General features: G+C 42.7%; 1 protein-coding gene across 1 annotated transcript in view; it reads left to right on the forward strand.

Moving 5' to 3' along the window:
* Positions 1-751: 751 nt before the first annotated feature.
* The window catches only part of CYP7B1 (cytochrome P450 family 7 subfamily B member 1), a gene marked incomplete at both ends in the record, with an annotated part of 120,729 nt that continues 102,517 nt past the window's right edge, over positions 752-18,963 (forward strand). Inside the window, one exon of the mRNA XM_080338731.1 lies at positions 752-846. Within this exon, the coding sequence (XP_080194857.1) occupies positions 752-846 (95 nt within the window). The remainder of the gene's footprint in view (positions 847-18,963) is intronic.

The following is an 18,963-nucleotide window of genomic DNA, read 5'->3' on the forward strand; positions in this document are numbered from 1 at the left end:
ACCTGGTTCTCTCCGTAACACACCAGAAGGGCTGGCACGGTGGGACTGGGAGGAGTGGAAGTGCTACCTCGGGGACTGGACCTGGCTTTTTCTCAGGCAGCACAGCATCAAGAGCCAACCTCCACTGTTCACGTCTAGTTTATCCTACTGCAGGTGAAGTTTTATGAAGCTGAAGGGTGTTCTCTTGCTTTTTAAGCAGGGGACACAATCGGGTGTACCAAAACCAAGCGGAGATGAAAGGGCTGCCAGAGCTGCTACCTGCTCAAGCTTGGCACCTCTTGCACTGGGGACACGCCATCGCTGCTCGGGCAGCCGAGTCTATGGGGGCACCGAGCCCCTCCCGGGGTGCGGGGAGGGCTGGAGAAGATCGGCGGCGCGGGCCGTTTACCGGCGCAGTGGGATGCCCCTGAACCCTCTGCCTCGGTGTCCGTCCTGGGACCTCTCCACCGGAACCCAGCCGTGCCCCGCACACCGAAGGCCGGGGCTTCCCCTCCGCCGCCGGGAAGCCGCGGGGGCGGGCGGGCGCGACCCTCCCCGCGTCTGTCGCTCCTCGGGGAGGAGCCGGCCGGGTCGCACCGGGCCCGCTCGCCAAGTCGGGCTCCGAGCAGCCAAACCCAGCCCCCTGGGCTCGGGGTGGGCGGGGAGGGCCGGCGGGCCGGGCGCCTCTCCGGCAGGGAGTCGGGGGACGGGCGAAACTTTCCTCCCGGGTGGCGGCGAGGCACCAGCGGCCACCGAGGCGAGCTCTGCCGGCATGGGCCCCGACGCGCTGCAGCTCCGCACCTACGGCGGGGCGGCCGCCGCCGCGCTGCTGCTCTGTGCCGTATGCGTGCTCTGCAGGAGGAAAAGGTACCAGGGCGGCGGGGCGAGGGGCCGCCGCCGCATTCCTGCACGGCCGCGGCGGGGGAGCGGGGCTGCGAGGCGGGAGTCGCGCCGCAGAGCCGTGCATTGGGCCGCGCGTCCCTCCGCCCGCCCCTCCGCGCCGGGAAGCCCTATCAGCGCCCGCCGCCGCCGCCACCGCCCCGCCGGGATGGGGGCGGTGGGGCCCCGGGGGATGGCGGCCGGCGGCCCCCCGCTGCGGATGGGGCGAGCGCGGGGGCCGCGGGGCCCCGGGCGGCCGCCGCTCGGCAGGGCTCGGGCGACGCGACGCTCCGCTGCGGCGCCACGGCCGGAGGCGAGGGAGGGCCGGGGCGGTGCGGGGCTGCGAGGCTGCGGACGGCGGCTCCGCTCCTGGGTGGTGTTTGGGGCTGCCGCTCGCACGTGGGTACTCGGCGCGGCCGGAGCGCCCGGGAAGCGGGTCTCGCCTTTCGTAGGTGCGTGGGAGTCCGTGCTCCAAAACAAGGGGTGCACGAAGCACATAGCCTAGACCCTGGCAGTGACCCTTAGGTTGGCTAATAAACCTGAGCATTACTTGTGCACCCTATGTAGCACGCATGAAGGTGCGGGACTTGACAACGTTCCCGCGGAGTCCAGGGTGCACTGACCGTATCTACCGAGGCAAAGGTGACAGATACTCTGGCTGAGTGGCAACAGGCTCTTCGCTGTCACTTTTCTCTGTGATGAGTAACTGACAGTGGCATTAGCAAAGCCACTAGAACTTGTGTTGTGGACATTTCGGTGACTTTCATTAGTGTCCCTCAGTGTTGCCTTTAGTTCCTTTCAGTTGTACGATTTAAAGCTTCACAGAAGGCACACACATACTTTGGGACACATGAAGTTGCATTTTTTTGAGGGAAAGAAGTACTGTCTGGAACCATTCTTTATATTTTTGGACAACACCTGTTTGTTTATATGCGAACCTTTTCTTGAGTATTTTTCACTTTTGTTGCCAATGCTTGAGGCTCCTCAGTGTCTGTTTGACAGCTGATGAATAAATGTGTGTAAAAGACTTGGTGAAGGAGGAGTGAAGAAGGGGAGGGACCCATATTCACTGTATTGTTTGGTTATTTTTTTTTTCCAATCATATAATAAAACACATAGCAAATATTAGATTTAATTCTGAATAGTAAACAGTTACTTTTCCTAATCATTAAAAGTTAGTTTTGGAAGGTGTAGACAAAGGCGAAAAAAGAAATTCCAGTACTAGCCTCTAAAAAAGGGTCAGAAAGTCAGTCTGGCAGTTTTTAGGCAAATAACCCTAACTTTGGGACCATGTATAGAGTGAATGAATCAACAGAGAAAAACAGGGAAAATTCTTTATTTGATCCCAGAAGACATCTGGTCACTGACTGTAGACAGACATGGTTTATTTCCATGATACTTGTCTTGGAATCGTTGTTAATGTGATTCGAGTTAGAGAGTCCAATCTATCCGTGAAGTGGAAGACATCCATTCCAATGTTCAGCTGAGGTCATCTCATAAGACAAACTGCTTGACAGAGTAGCTTAGGATGCAGCTTGTATGTTTCAGCTCAGTTTACCAAGTGGATTGCTGCTGTCAGACTGGTCACTCCTCTTCATGCTCCCTGTTGCTTATCTGGCCCCCTGTGAGCTGCTTCTGGGAGTTAAACTAGCAAAAGACTATATACTTTTAAAAATAGTTTTAGTTTCCTGAAAGTTTAGCTTCCGAAAGGAGGTCAGCACAGAAAACAAAAGGGGAGCAGTAAGGACATAGGCCAAATGGCATTGTGTGTAATTTAAGGCTAGAAGGTCTTCTACTGGCTCAGCCATATTTTAAGATTGTGCCTGTTACTTGTAGAAATTCTAGTAGAATTGTAATAGGCTGAAGTTTTGTTAAAAATGGAAACAGGCAAAACTCTTGCTATTAAGTTTTTAACCAGATGTGAGTGATAGGCAAAAAGGATTGAAGAACCCATTTTGAGTTATTTTCATAACCCTCGTGGCTGTAGAGTTTTTAAAGTCAGCTCTTTAGAGTCTGTAGCAAAATTGTTTGAACATTTGTGCCAAAACAGAATAATATTATACAGGAGGCCTCAACAAGAAGGCATACTTGCTTGCCCTAAAAAGCAAACTGCTGTTCAATTAATAAACTATGTCTTTAAATCCTGTGTTGTTTCTCAAGCAAATGTACAAAGCACCGGAGTGCAAGCAACTGGAGACAAAAAGTGGAAAAAGCCATCAACCTCGGTGTAGTACAGTCCTAAGCATAAGGTGCTGGTGTAGATGTGCTATCCTGCGCCAGTGAAATGTGCAACTATTCCTTACTTTTTTAGCATAAAAGAAATTGTGCATGGTCTTGAGAGATGCCAAGCAGTATCCTGGCTGCCTTCAGCAGCCATTTCTGATCTGCAGAAGAAAAACCATGCTAAGGGTGCAGTGGATTAAAAAATGGGGATGAAGCTTAGTTCATGCTCCTCAGATTTGGTGCAAGTTTGTGATCTCCACTTGCCTGTTTATCCATCCATGTGTGTCCTCCACATGTGAGTTTTCTTCTTCCACTTTCTTCTGTTTGAACCTAACAAACCCAGGAGCAGGTGGGGCTACCCCTCCCACTCAGGAACCATTTGGGAATGTGTTGACCTATGGACTGTTGGCAGATTACTCTGTGAATACATGCCAAAGTCAAGGTTGTAGTCCTGATCATGGCTCATACCCATTTGGACAGAAACACAAATAATTTGGGTTTTGTAGAGCTTGCCTATGCTAGACAAAAATGTTGCTGCTTCACCTATGCACATGTTTTTATAGAAATTTATGTGTTGCCCTAATGTTGGTATACTTGTACCAGTGTGCAAACTCTGTATAAAGGGACTGTTTGTTGTGTTTAAGATACCATTATAAACTTTACCAGAATAATCAAATTTAACATCTTAACCACAACTATGCATGGATTCCATCTAGGGTAGCAACAGTAGTCAAATGTGTGTATATATAAATGAAGAGTTTAAGTAAGTAAATAATACACCACTGAGTGCTAATTTGTTCTTCCGAGTTTGGCAGGTTTGTTTTGCCAGATGATGCCTCTGTCCTGCTCAACTGAGGCGAGGCACAAACCACCAGTGTGACTCTGAGAGTTACGTGTCTGGAAGCGTAACGAGGGTTTGTATGTCCTAGAGAAGAAAACTCTCCAAATCCATCCCAGATGTTCCTTAAGCAGATGTTGCAGGGTTTTGCCTTTCTTGGTGTGAGGTGCTTCTACTTCATTTCCTCTCAGGCTGAGTGCTTATTACTGGAGAAAAGATTTTGTCAGAAGAGGTGTTATATTGACTTAATCTGCCTTTGCCTTTTTCTGTAGTGCAGTTGGTGTAACCTAGTGTTACAAGCTTTCAGAGTGAGTTCAGTAAAGGTTTTCTTATTAAAGTATGCACATTGCTCTTCGGAGACAGCGAAGAAAGGAAGAGGAATTTCCTTTTGTATAAATGTTTATCATTTGAGTGCTGGTGGCAGTAATAACACAAAGGAAGCTAATTGGAGTCTTTGCCAGGTTTCGTATCACAGATGGTGAAGAAACAGAAGTAGAACAAAAGTTTCTTTAATCACAGAAAATTTTATTTTGAGTTAAACTTCAGTGTCAAGTGAGGCTTGTTGCCTTCTGCATGCTACAGAAAGATCTGCCTCTTACTGGTTAATGAAGAAAAGCCTGTCTGGGCTGTTTGCTGGAGAATGTATTTTCTCCAGAGAGAAAATTTCTCCTTTGTGCCTCCACATGAAAGTATTTCTGCTATGGCAAAACCTGATGACTTCCTAAACTGGAAATTATACATATTATTCTCTTTCGTTTTAATAAAGTGACTAAGTCTGCCCCAGCTTTATGGTTTTTATTTCTGATTTCAAACTGTTTTTCCACAAGCCGTGCCCAGGTGAGAGGGCAGGTGAAGCCAACTCCTGCTTGTCTCCCAGCAGTAATGCTGCCAGGGTCAGGGAAGGGCCCTCCAGACCAGCAGAGGTTGGCTCCTGGTGGCTTCTGTCAGTGTGGTACTGTGCTACCTTTCCTTGCTCAAATTGATGTTTATTTTTGCCTGCTAGTGTTTATTGCATGCCCATGCCTGAAAGTGATCATAAATTGTAACCAGCAATTTGGGGACCAGGCTGGGATGCTCTCTGCCTCCCTCCTTGCAGGACAGATGCTGTAAACTACCAGGAAGAGGAAGAGGCTCAGGCTGACCACAAATTAAAACCACCGGCTTGGGAAAGGGGGCAGTGGGGAGAAGTGGAACACAGATTGTTGCATCTGTATTTATCCGTTGAAATTGGATCCTGCAGTCCTGAGGTTTGCATCCCGAAGTTTGTCAGATGAAGAAGATAGAAACCCAACCTGGAAGTACTCATGAGAAGTTTATGTCTGCTTGGAAAGTTAACATGTGGCCTGTGTGAGCTACGCTGATGAAATGGTTTGTAAAAATTATTCACGCTGCAACTCTGTAGGTTGGTAAGATTGGTATTTTAATTATTACAAATGGGCTTCACAGTCAAGATTGCTTGGGGGAATTATGTGATATGTGGCATGTGTGACCTGTGTCTATTTTACTGTACAGCAGTATAGGAATTCCCATGCTGGGCTAGATGTGGCACATACATTCTAATGTATTATTTCTGACCAGTTTCTAATGTGTCAGAACATGGTATAATAGTAGATTAAAGTCAACATAAGGACTACTTGATACATTTCTCAGAAGGGATTTTGCTACGGCCTGAGTTACAGGTTTAAAGCCTTGCTAGAGCAAAGTGTCTTTCATTTTTCTCTTTTATTCAGTCCTCTAAAATACCTCCAATCTATACAATCGCATTAATCTAAGATACTTTTCCCAAAAATTGCTCTCTTGAACCCAGATAGATATTGCTGAAAAAAATATAGATTTCATCTTTGCTTTCAAGAACATCTTATCCTTCTCTGTGACAAGCTGTGAGCTTGCTAACAGCTCTCTTACCAAGCGAATTGTAGTTCACAAGATGTCATCAGCCTGTCTTTTTTACCACTTCTGCTAATTTAGGCAATATGTTAAGGTAGTTTTCTGTTGGAGGGAACATCAGGAAGGACAGATAGAAGGATACTAGAAAAATCTAGCCTCTCCCTTCTTACCTTGACTTTCTACAGGGGCCTTTTCTCCATCCTTTTGGTTGGAGTTGTAGAGAATGCATGTGTTTTCATGACCTCTGTTTGTTTAATGTTATTGTCCACCTTTGCTCCACTCTGTAAAGATTAGGACTGAAGACTGAAACTGTCTAAGGCAGAAAAGTAACAATTCTGTTTCTTAAGTACCCTTCGAAAACCTTTCTTTCTCACCACCACACTTGGATTTTCTGTCAACTGTTCACTGCTGTGACAAGATCTGGTGGGAGCTTATGCTTATGGTGGAAGCTGCATGCTTCTTCTGGTAAGAGCTTCAAGAGGATCAAATAAAATGAAGTAAGTGAAACTGTAACCTTCTCAAGATGTACAGGACTCAGTTCACTGGCTTTTGGGTTCTCTTACAGCACTAACAGACCTGGAGAGCCATTAAGTTGTGGGTCTTGAACGATACCATGCCTCAAGGCAGGTTTGTTTTTTTTTTTCCAGTGCTGCTTCTCATCCTTCTGATATGTAGTCTGGGTATCATGTACATGTTGGGATCTGCTTCCTACCAAGGCTCTGAAGATGACACCTCTTTTAGCAGATAGCAAACTTTTCCAGTAATCTATGATTTACAGTATTCTTTGCTTAAGGTACACTGCCACCTAGCAACAGTTTCCCTTCCCTCCCAGTTCTCTTGACCTACTTTGTTGGGGGTTGTTCAGCTTTAGTTTGTACCTGGTCTGGTCTTGATTAGCATCCAAAACCCATCAGTAGATGCCATCTTGGTAAACGTATGTGTGTGTGGGGCGGAGATATTTTTAGTGGCAATAAGAACTGCTAGCTTCAGGTTTCTCACTGGAATAACAATGGTCTATGCTTTTACAGTGGTTTTTTCCTTCCAGTGTTTTTGTGAAAAATGCCTGTAATTATTTTTTATTCTTAAAGTGCTTGGTTTTGCTTTCTTCTTGTCATTGTTCTTTGGATGAGATAAAATTAAAGGGCAAGAATAAACTGGAATTGCTTTCTGCGCTTTTTATTATTTCAGTGCAACATGAAGCATGGAGCATCCATCTAGAGCACTGTGCACAAATGCACAGAGCTTACGGAAAGTACTGAGCGATTAACCCTTCTGCTCCTCCTCTTAAGTTGATAGCTCTAAAGGTATGAATGAGGAGAACACGAGGAAATGCAGACTGCTTCAAAAATGAGCTTCATGCTTGCTACTATATTTAGAGGAGGAAAGCAAGCTAGTTGGCAAACCTTAGCTGAAACATTAAATATATAGGCTGGTGTGAAGGCAGACACGAAGGGGCCAATCTTAATCCTGTTATCCTCTTAGAGGAGATATTAACTACTTCTCCTTTAAGCATGATGGTGAAATTTGACACTTGGTGTGTTTTAATTGTTGGTGATATAACTAGAGATCTACATTGTCAGGTGACTGCAGGAAGATTAATCTGACCTGCAAAGCTACCTGGGCCCACGAGAAGGGATGCAGGCACTGGATGCTCCCCAAGCTTGTGGTCTTGCCTGCAGACTCTGCCTCAGTTCCTCTGCTGTAAATCGGAGCTCAATGTGGGCTCCTCTTGATTTACAGATAACATAGCCAAATGCTTCACAGGGTGCTCAGTTGCCAGAGAAGATGAATAAAATCATTCCATGGTATAACCCCGCAGCTTTTGCTGAGGGACTGTTGCCTGCCCATTCCATTTCTCCTGTGTGCTGAAGTACAAGTTCCATTTATGGTTTTAAGACAAATGCCACATTTAATTGCAATATTCAACTAAGCTGTTGGATCATGTCAGCCACTTTAATGTTTTGCTTAGTTATGAGAATTACCGTCCCATATAAAACTGTTTGGGAATTTTTCAGTCAAGTATTTTGATGAAGAAGCTGGGCAGAGCTTGTTTTGGTATAGTAATATAACCATTCTCAGTACTCCATCTAGTCACTCATTTAACCTAGTGCATAGTGATGCCAAGGAGCGGGGGAAATATAGGAGCTAAAAGAAACAGCATAAGTGCAATGTTAATACACTATATGAAGTTAAGGAAAATCTCACATTTAAGTTGACGGTCTTTTTTATCCAAGTTTTATAGAGCTACTTGGTAGTGGAGCCCGGTTTGGAACTCATTTTCCTGACTTCTAGTTTTCTGTTTTAACTTGCTGCCATTTCTTTCCAACACACTTACCATATATGACATTATAGCTGTCTGGTAAACTAACTTTTTCAACCATGAGGCAGATTTTGAATTCTAATTTAAAACTTCAGTAGTGTTCCTTTTCTTTCCCCGCCATTTACTGATCCTTCTACAAGATGCATGTAGGTTTTTAGGCTAATATCCATTTGCACGCCGTCTGGGAGAATTTTGGCTGACTGAGAGTCCCATAAAACAAAAGTTTCCTCTTTACAAACCACATGGAGCTTGGCTGTAGATATTCAGTTCCTTTCTCCACAAACTGTTTTTAATGGTGCCAGATTCTTCTGTTTCTTCTCCTTGTTTGGCACATGTCAGGAAAAAAAATCTTGGCTCTCGTGTAGAACATATCTTGTTTCCTCCTAACTGCTCGTACTTTCTATTCGTAATTCAAATCAGCAGAAAAACGCTATGGTTGTGCTTCTTGTGATTTAATCTTGTAGTTTTCTAAGCAATATTCCTATGTTCTTTAACAAAAAGTTCTCCTTCATACTGCAGGCCTGACGGTAGGAGGTTCTAGCTGAATGCAACAGATGCATCCCTGATGATTTGGAAGAGTATTGCACAGCATCCCGACATGGTGGCCTGCTCAAGCCCTGTGGAGGGACATGAAGGAAGAACAGATGAACAAAATGAAGCTAAAATGTGATGTTAGAGGAGTGTCCTCTCTGTTATACAGCTGTCCCTTCCTGGCACTGCAGTGAAAACCCAGATTGCAATGCTGCACATTCCAGGCTCATGTCTGTAGTGGGAAGTTGAAGAACCATCTCCTTCCTGGTCCATGGCATCCCAGGGACCTGTCAGAGAGCCTGTGCATGTTTGTCACAAGCTGTCCTCGTGTTGCTTGCTGACAGCCTCACTCAGCACCTGTGGAGTTCTTGTTTGCATGAGTCAATCTGCTACTGATGGCTAAGAGACAGTACAAAGTCTGGTTGCCCTTCTGATTTATTGTGGCCCCCCAGAAAAATCATCAATCCACTCACTAGCCAGTGCTTTCCTCACCCCGATTCCTTGCTTCTCAGGACACCCATGCCCAGATTTTTCCTGAGTGGTCATTACAAATTCTTATGTCACCTGCCTTACCTAAAAATATTGAACAAAATGTGGATTTTTTTTTGAATGGTACGTTGAAAAAAAATGATAATAGAAAATTGCCACATTCTCATTACTTTTTATAGTGACATGGTATTTAAAGAAAAATGATGGTCTCATTTCAGCACTGTGAGAATGCAGAAGTTTTGCGATTACTAGCTCTAGCAGTAATTACTTAAAAAAAAAAAGGAACCTGTATATTCCTTAACATGAGAAACTACTGCTGTTAAAGCACAGTAGACAGAATTGGCAGAGAATTGGTGATGAAGTTCCTGAGAAGTCAGTATTTCAGTAGTTTTTTACTTTTTCTTTCAGCAGAAGGGTGGGTTTTCCCCTTTGTCATGGTGTAATACTGTAGTCTCTGAAGGTTTCAGAGAGGTATTCTCTGACTTTCTAATAGGGCCCCAAGAAAAATCAAAGTATTTTCAGATACCCTCATTCAATCTGGTTAACAAAAGCAGGATGCTTACTGAAGGAAGGACAATTGCTGGTATCTCCTTGGAGAGAATTTGTGCAACTTCCATTGCTGGTCCACTCAGCTGATGCTACAGTAGTGTTGGTCATCGCTTCTCTAGCTGGGAAGTACTGCTCCACATTTTCCTCTTCAGTGCTGGCATGGTTTTTTAGGTTAAAATAGCTCCTCTTCAGAGCTTCTGGTGTGTGAGAAATCGTAGCTGTACTAATTCTCTCCAGCTGTTTTTTCAGCATGAGAAGCTTTTGGAGTCATGTTTGGGAAGCTTCTCTGAAGATAGCTCAAATGGTGGCTTGATGACAAAGTATCATTTTTTCCTTCAGTTGTTCAGGAATCTGTGATATCTACTCACCTAATACTTCATAAGACAGAAAAAGCATCTCTGTAAGGTTTGCTTTTCTTTCGGTAGGTATCAGTATTTGTAAAATGTTTCCAGTGGACTATGTGTTTCTTCCTTATTCCTTAGGAAAACTTCTGTTATTTTGTTGGATGGAATCTTTTCTAATTTTTAAAAGATTTTCAGATGTCTAGGTTAGTTTTCAGCAAGATAACTGTTTTACTTAAATAGCAAATTTTCAAACCCTACAGCTGAGGGCGAGACACGTTGCCAGAGCCCACACTGAAATGCTCGTGTGTGATTCCCATTTAAAAAGGAGCAGCTGTGTAGCTGTATGAGAAGTGAAAATGTCTCTCAGTTCAGGAGTTACCCAAGAACCAATTGTAAAACACAATGAACCTGCAGAAATGATATTTGGGCAAAACAGAGAGGAAAAGTCTAAGGACTGGGAGGGCAGGCTTGTACGTGGTGCACTTTTAAACCTCAAATACTTGTCTGAAAGATTCTGATTCAGCAACAGTAGGACTTAGATGTGTGTATCGGATGATGAAATTAAGCTTAAAGTGCATGGTGGTACACAAAAGATGTTTGAGCTTTTCGGTGGCAGTTGCCATCACAGCATCTGTGACTAATGGAGATTCATTTCCAGGCCCTGAAGTGCAACAAGCCGGCTTCAAAGCCTGAACTCCTTCTGAGGACCAGATGAGGGTAATTTGAAGTTTTTGCCCTAGCGGCTTGCACATAATACCCTTTAAAGCCAGGTTAAATTGTGTGTTGCTACTAAAGAGTGACACAGAATTGTTCACAGCAGGACAGGAGAATTTCCCCATGTATGTCAGTGTTCCGTGGTTTGGGAAGCAGCTGCTTGCGCAATGTCTGGTTTGCGGTTGAACAGATAGCTGAATTTCTGGTATTGCTGCTTTAAGATACAAGAATTATAATTAAGCTTCAAAGGAATTTTGCATATGTGAGCGAGTAATTTTTTTTTTTCTGTAAGCTGTTTAGTTTCTTGCATCTTATGTATTGAAAATGCTGCTAGATCCTACTTGATATTGTGGCATTACAAGAGAAAGGATTTTTTTTGTAACCTGTGGACTTCATATAGAACCACATCAGCTATAACAAATATAGAGCCTTAAAAACCTGTTGTCATGAAGACTTTAAAATAAAACTCTGCATGCCGCTTCTATTGGCTCTGCAGCAATAAGAAGCTAAAATAGACAATGCAGAGATCTGTTGGGCTTCTTGGCTTCATGATCTCATTTGCAGAAGTCAGACATACCTTAATGTTTGGCCCTCCCAAACAGGTGTCAAATAAAATACAGTTATGACCTGTCCAGTCTTATCTCCTGCACAGGCTAAACCATTGCAGTGTCCCCTGCATCAACTACATTAAATTGTGGTTGAACACTATTTGGCTTGAAATTGTGGATGGAAAGCTGTCCTGGTTTTGGTTTATTTTTTTCTTTGAGTGGTGAGTACTCCAGGGTTTATCTCATAGGTTGTTCTTACCATTCTGTCTTTGCTTTAAGAAAGGGGGGCTAATTCAGTCTCATAAGCGAATATGTGTGTCCTTTTACACATCAAAAAGATTTAACTGAAAAGGATGAAAGATAGCCTAGGATGGCATCCAAAAAAAGCAAGGCTATCTCACGTTCAAAGTATGGAATACTACTGTTTAAAGGTGCTGGCAAGCTTGTTTAATTGTGCCTTAATGGCAAGTTAGTATGGACTGAAGCAACTTACTGTCTATCCTTTCTCCCCACCCCAAGAACATGGGTGTGAACCGATCTATCTACACTTTGTGTCTCTGCATTGCATGCTTACTTGCCTCTGGGAAAAAGGAGAAGAGCGGCCAATTTTATTAACTGGCTATAGAAAAGAAGAGAGAATTCAGATGGGACCAGATGAACCAACACTTTGTTCTTTTGCTTAGACATTAAAAAAATCTTGTTTGTTTTGTTTTGCATGCTATTGCAGTGTATCTTGTTATTAATAATACCTCTGAGACTACTGTTTAGGAGCCAGGAATACGCGTGATCTCATGCTTCCAAATTATGCTTCAGCAGTTCCAGAGACTCAAATGCACTGTATGCAATAGAAATGTGAGGGATAAAGCAACTTAAACTGTAGCAATAAGGTTCATTTCATCAAAAGGAAAGGCCCAGGAAGATTTTTCTCATAATGTTTTTCAGCACAAATAATGATGTGCTGATTTGGAACATCAGGTGGTTTCTATCATCAGACCATGTCAAAAAAAAGCAAAACAGCATGCTTGTAGTTGCAACTTTGTAGCTAATTGGAGGTGTTTGGTATGTCATTGGATTAAAGCCTTCACACCAGGCTCAGTTTTCAGTGAAGGACCTCAAGGCTGGAGATGGCAGGAAAGCCCCATGTGTGCTATGATGATGCTGACTTCTCAAGTGAAGGCTGCCCAAGGATTCCCACATGTGCAGGATGCACACAGCTTTTTTCAGTGAGCTCTGGGTGACAGAATCTCTGCTGTTACACCCACGACCACTTGTACCTCTGGGATCCCATTTAGTTCCAGACACAGCAATCAGATATAGCTGCAGCCCTGCTGTACCAGATGGTGCTTTTTACTTTTTGTGGCAAATATCAAATCATCTCCTTAAAGGCAGCAAAGTAGTGGAAAGTCTTTCCTGCTCATGGTAGTAAGTTAATTTCTCAAGATTGTGGAAGGGTCAGATCAGTTAATTGTCTGCCCAAGTATGAATTTAACTCCAAGCCAGTACGTAAACATCTCTTTAATTTTCCAGCATTAGACTGGTTAAAGCCTCCTCCATAAACATGAGTTTGCATGCAAAATTTCTCAGAACTGCTCTGTATATAGAAAGCAAGCAGCACAATTGGGTTCTGTAGTTCAAACAAGGTGCCTACTGCAAATTCAAACATGGTCCCTACTGCAATTCTGCTGCTGATCATTATAACCTGACTGCAGAGTGGCTGGTGTGTAATACTAGATTTATGTCAGTAAAGGATAAAGTCTGTATTTATCACTTTTTGCTCTTTCAGCAGGCTTTATATTTTGTATCATCCTGTTTTCTGCTAGGTATTAGTGTTGTTTTTTCTTTTCCGATTTCTCAATTTACTTTTTCACTGTTCACAAAATTCACTGTTCTGTATAGGAGCTGTCTTCATGAATTCCCATAGCTGTACTCAGGGGTAAGCCAGGCTAATGAGACCCTTCTTTGTTTCATTTGAGTGGGTTTTGCTAATTGGTTTTATCACACTGGAACCTGTAAGGGGATTTTCCATAGACAAAATGACAATAAAAAAATGAAGTGCTTTTGTTGATAAGTCACCTGGCAATTCCACCTGGATCTTCAACATAGCTGTCAGGAGATGTGACTCTTTAACATCCATTGCCTCTAATTGCCCTTTATTTCCCCTCTGTTCTCCTTGTGTGGGATTTATTTCTCAACTTATGGGATGAAACCCCAAAGCAGGTTGTGATGGAGTGCATCTCCATTGAGCAGTAGGGAGATGAAAGAGCAAATTAGGATGGTCAACATGCAGCAGCAAGAGCAATTTCATTCTGTTTCCTGCCCTCTGGTTTCAGCTGATCTCTCCCCATCCCACTTCACCCTCATATCATCACTTTCTTGCAGCTCAGCTCATGCCAGGAGCCTGCTTGTTCTTCACACCCAAGGAGCAGGGACTTCAACACTTTGTCCTTCCCAAAGGCTCATTATAGCTCCCCCAGCTATCCATTTGTATCCATCTTCTTCCCCAAGTCTTGCTCAGTATACTGATCATCAACCTATCCTCTCACCTTTCCCCAGGATCATATAATTAATCTCAGCTTGAGAATAGTATTAGGTTTTATGAACTTCCTAAGAAAAAATGATTGAATTTCAAGCCCCGGGAGTGAGATGGCAGCTGTTAGTCAAATGTACCTTGGAGTGGACAGTCTCCATGAGTCCCAGGTAGACCTGTGTTCTGGCCTTTGAAGAAAATTTATGTTGTGTAATTATTGATTTTTATGAATTTCACTAGGTTTATGTTGAATCAAGACATATTAGGATTTTTTTTTTTGTCTAGCTTGAAACTTTGCACTTGAGCTATGCTGTAGTCCCTTCAGCTTGGTCAAGAGTAGCTTGAAAGCTTCTTGCCTTTGCTGCAACACCTGCCTTCTGCAGGAAAGGGATTAGAGCAGTCACTATTCTCTTCATTTATATAATTCTGTCATTGCTCTGACACCAGCGTAATCTTCTTGACTGGCTGATCAAACTGATTTTCAACAGTTTTAGACAGAAGAAAAAATTAGTGCATTTAAGTCTTCCCTGATTTTTCTGGCAGTTTCTCTGTCATTCAGTATCGCGTTTTCTTTCTTTATCTCAAGTCCCTTTTGTTTTTTACTGTGCTTATCTTCCTCCCTATGAAATATCTCCTACAGCTGGCATTTTCTAACCTTTAGACCTCTAATTCTCCTAATCTCATGCTAAAGCAGTAAACATGTGATAACAGACCCTTATCAGACTTTGTATTATTGCAGTGTTTGACATGACTTTTTGGCCTTACTTCAGACAGTTGTTTTTCATCAATTTCAGCAAGCCCAGGATTTTACCTTAGAGAGTTGCTCACACCATAGAGATTCTATGGTGTCCGTAGCTTTATTATATAGCCAAATGAAAATAATCTGTTCTGTAAATTGTGTATGTATATTTAGTGTTTTTGTGACTCACAACACATCAGTAACAACTGAAATACTTTTGCATATGAAAAAACTTTTCAAAATCACAGCAAATCCTGATGCTCTGAGCTTTTGAAAATGGAACAGAGCTCTGGTTTCTGGTCCTGCTTCTACCAAGAAATGGCTTTGGATTTTGTTACAGCAGGAGCTTTGCATTTTTGCTTTGCAGGATGAAAATATACAGTAGTTAGGGGTCCTTTTGCAAGAGTCACAGTTACTGAATTTCTCTGTGACATCCTAAACACGAACAAAATTTTGCCGACCTGGGCATGTTAGCCGGCGTTGTGATTCGTCCCTCCTGTCACTAATGTCACTGTGCCTGCAGAAGCCCTCCAGCAGTCCATGGGGGGCAGGGAGGAATGCCGTGGTATCTCTTTCTGGTTGAGGAACCAGCTTACTGCATCCGTTGAAGACATGTTTGCTCATGTGGCATTTACTGACAAGTAGGGAGGACCAGGCCATGTGTGACGGAGCGAATATCTTGCTAAAGACAACCACCTGACCATGCCCAGGTTCTTTGCTTCTGCTGGACCTCACCTTCATCTCCACATCTTTACATGGTGACTTACCTTACCATGTAAAGGGTAATACTTGCAAGTTTAGTGTAGTTTGAGTTCATAAGAGTTCCCTTAAGTTGTGATTCAGTGAATTGCTGAAGCAAAGGCTTCCTTTTAAGCCTTTAAGCCTCTGATTTTACAATGAGGGTGGTAAACCACAGGCCCAGGTTGCCCAGAGAGGTGGTAGATGCCCCATCCCTGGAGACATCCCAGGCCAGGCTGAACGGGGCTCTGAGCAACCTGATCTAGTCGAAGATGTCCCTGCTCATTGCAGGGGGTTGGACTAGATGACCTTTGAAGGTCCCTTCCAACCCAAACTATGATTCTATGATTAGTGGGACTTGTGCTTCTAAGCTGAGCAGAAGCTCAATTTTTTTCACAGATCAGCACTTTCTTGCTGAGGCAAATTACATTTCTGGTTTGATGTTATGATACAGAGTATACAGTAGTATTTCCTTACCTCAGTGCTACTAATTCCTGGTGAGAACAATGTGATACTAATTTTATGTTTTGAACAGAGTTTCCAGGCTCAATTTTGATACAGTTAAAATGTCTTTATTCATTGATTCTTGAAGAGTTTACAATTCAGAGTCTGGAACGCAATTTTTATCCCCTAGAAGTTTGTAGAGGATGACACCACTTCTTGTTGGTAACTGAGGTTATTTAAAAATAGTACTTTCACTTCCATCTGAATACACATGTTGTTTGAGAGCTTACAAGACTGGGGCTGATTCTAGGTTTCCTTTTGTATGCAAAATTACATATGTTTGAATGGTATGGATTGCATGAGAGTAAAATGGCCACATGGCCCTGATCATAAAGCAAACTTTTTTTTCACTCTCCTAACACTGTGAAGTGGTGACTTGTCTCTCAGATGTCTGTCTGGGTCTGTAATGCTGGCAGCCGTGTGTGGCAAACCATAGTTGGCACATTGACTGTCCTCTGCTAAACCCAACCCTTATTTTTCTTCCCATAAACTGGCACGCTTGTGCTTAACCACATTTGCTGACGAGTCCAATCCGGTGTTTTCCACTGGGATATTAACCTTCTAAAAGCAGTCTGAAGCTTATTCTGCTTTCATAAAAGAGATGGGAAGATGTAATTCTATTGACTTATACAAAGCAAAAGTATTCTTTTTCAGTGGTTGAGAATGCTGAAGCCTTTAGAGCCTTTTTTTTTCATTTGTAAGCCATAAGATTCAGAACACAATCAAGGACTTCTGTCTTCAAGCTGTGGACCACATAAGAAGTGAATTTTCTGTAATTGTGGTGACAAAACTAATCACATAGTCGCGAAAAGTGGGAAAGTGGCTTTTGAGCCACAAAGATTTTGTGATATTATAGTACTTTTTGTTTGTTTTGGGCATCTGTAAATGGAGATAGTACTTCTTTAACAAAATCCATCTCAAATTTGTGAGTTGTCTCATGAGAAGCTCTTCTGGTAGCCTTCAGCTGCACAGAGCTGGCTGCAGCTTGTTATCAGTGAACTTAAAAAAAATTGTTCTGGTCACTTAAGTACAAGATAGTTCCTTCTGGTACAAAAGAAAAAAAGTGTTGTGGGTAGTAAAAATAATGGGCATTTTCTGTTGTGAAATGTGCGTGTGTTCCTTTCCACAGAAACCAGCTGTGAAGGGAGAAGGGAGGGAGGCTGAGGGGAAATCCCAGCGGACGCTCAGGTTATGTGACAGGACACAGTACCTGGAAACTGATCGTTTTCCTACCCCATAGACAGGGCCACACTGAGCTTAATTGATTTTTTTCAAAGGAAAGGACTTTTGCCTCATCAGCTATCAAATTTATGCCCAGTTTATGTGTAAGTCCTCTTCTCTGTTTTGTCCTTACCATCCAGAGTATCACTTCTCCTAATCCTGATGTTCAATCCTGAATTTGCAGCTTCTACTTCAACTTGCAAATTGTTCCTTTTTTAGCTAGATAGTTTTTCCTAAATTAAAGAGGACTGTAAGCAAATGGGAAGGTAACTCCTGGGTATATGATGGAAAAGGTGTAGGGTAGGTAGTTTAAATGGGGTGTAATAGGTGGTAAAACTTTTGGAAACAGAGACCCAATAAGAGAATGGTAGACCGAAAATCGTAACAATCCTTTGATTACTACCAGATTCAAACATTCCTGCAATCTTAAGCATACTAATTAACCACAACAGATACATTATGGATGCTTTTAAATGAGTAATTTCCCTTTAACTCTGGTTCAACTCCTGAAGATACTATTTTAGGTGCTTATTTTAGTGTAAGCTTTACATTCATTTAGCTGTACTATTTGTTGTCAAAAATTAAACTTAGCTAAATTGATAAATGTTTCATGATACATATCTTTTAAATAACGCCAATACATAGATCTTGTCAGCCTACAGCTTTCTGACAATCAATAACTTTTTTAAAAGAAAAATATCTCCTTTTTTTCCTCAAAACTGTTTTATGTTGGTTGCCATTTTCTTTAGTGTCAATCACCGTCTATCATCAATTCAGGCACTGGGGGTCTTTGGGTGAAACTGGAGGCAAAGCCCAGCTTCTTTAAAGTTAATTTATTTCTTATCAATGCATTGACATTAACATGTTTTTTGAGTTCACGAATGATCTACTGAGCTTGTTTTTGGGAAACCAAGCTATGACCAGTCTTTGGCTTACTTTAGATTTGTGGTTTGATTCCCCAGCATGACTGTGCTTGTGCAGCTGTGGCTATGCTGGGAGTCTGCTCTGTGTCTGCTGCATTGGTGATCTCTAAATCGTGTCACCTGCAGTCGAGTTTGCTGCTGCTTGGTACCACTCGGTCGTTTACACTCTGTGCCTGCAGTGATGGAGCGACATTGAGGATCAAATCACTGTTATTTCAACAAGACCTCACTGAAATAAAAATGCTTGTTAGTTAAGGGTTCAGTGAGGAGTTAGCCCAAACTTGGGATTCCTGGTCTGGGTCATCTACCATGTTTTCCTGCTTTATATGTGAGAGCACCTGGCAAACACCTCTCCTTAGAAAATAATGCTCTGTCCATTTATTCTGAGTAATCAGAAAGTTATTTGGGTGAAACTCATATAGAATTAGGTAGGATCATTTGGATTTTCTCGTGGAAGAGAAATACAGGCTCTCTCATACGCAGGAGTAGCAGAAGATAGTTGACGTAGTATTAAGAATACAGTCTTTTTATCTTGGCTTGTTAAAGTGGTGGCTGAAATAATTAATGCATTTTTAAAGTAAGAAAGAATACAGAACAAAAACATTCAGGCAACTTGTTTGTAATTCCCCTAAATATACTCTGCCTCACAAAAATTACTGGAAGAAGTCGGTAAGTCTTTTTTGCTCCAGAAAATCAAAATGAAATTGCTTTCCATTTTCAACCTGGCGCTTCTGCCAGATTTGTTATGTTGGGAACATGATGTGGTGTAAAAGGCATCTGTAACCTCAGGCTCTCAAGGCCCATGTTTTATACATTATTCTCTTCTCTTCGATGGATACCTTCTAGGAACTGTCTTTGTTAGTTGTTCTTTTTTCCAGTACAGAAATACTGCTTCAACATGTTCTGTGCTGAAATGTCAGCGTTGTGCTGTTGTGTAGGTGGTAGTATGTATTATACACAGTTTTCAAAACCTGCATAATCAGTGATGTGCATGACTTTGCCAGGGAAAA

Source organism: Nesoenas mayeri, assembly GCF_963082525.1.
Source record: "Nesoenas mayeri genome assembly, chromosome: 2".
Taxonomy (NCBI): Eukaryota; Metazoa; Chordata; class Aves; order Columbiformes; family Columbidae; genus Nesoenas; species Nesoenas mayeri.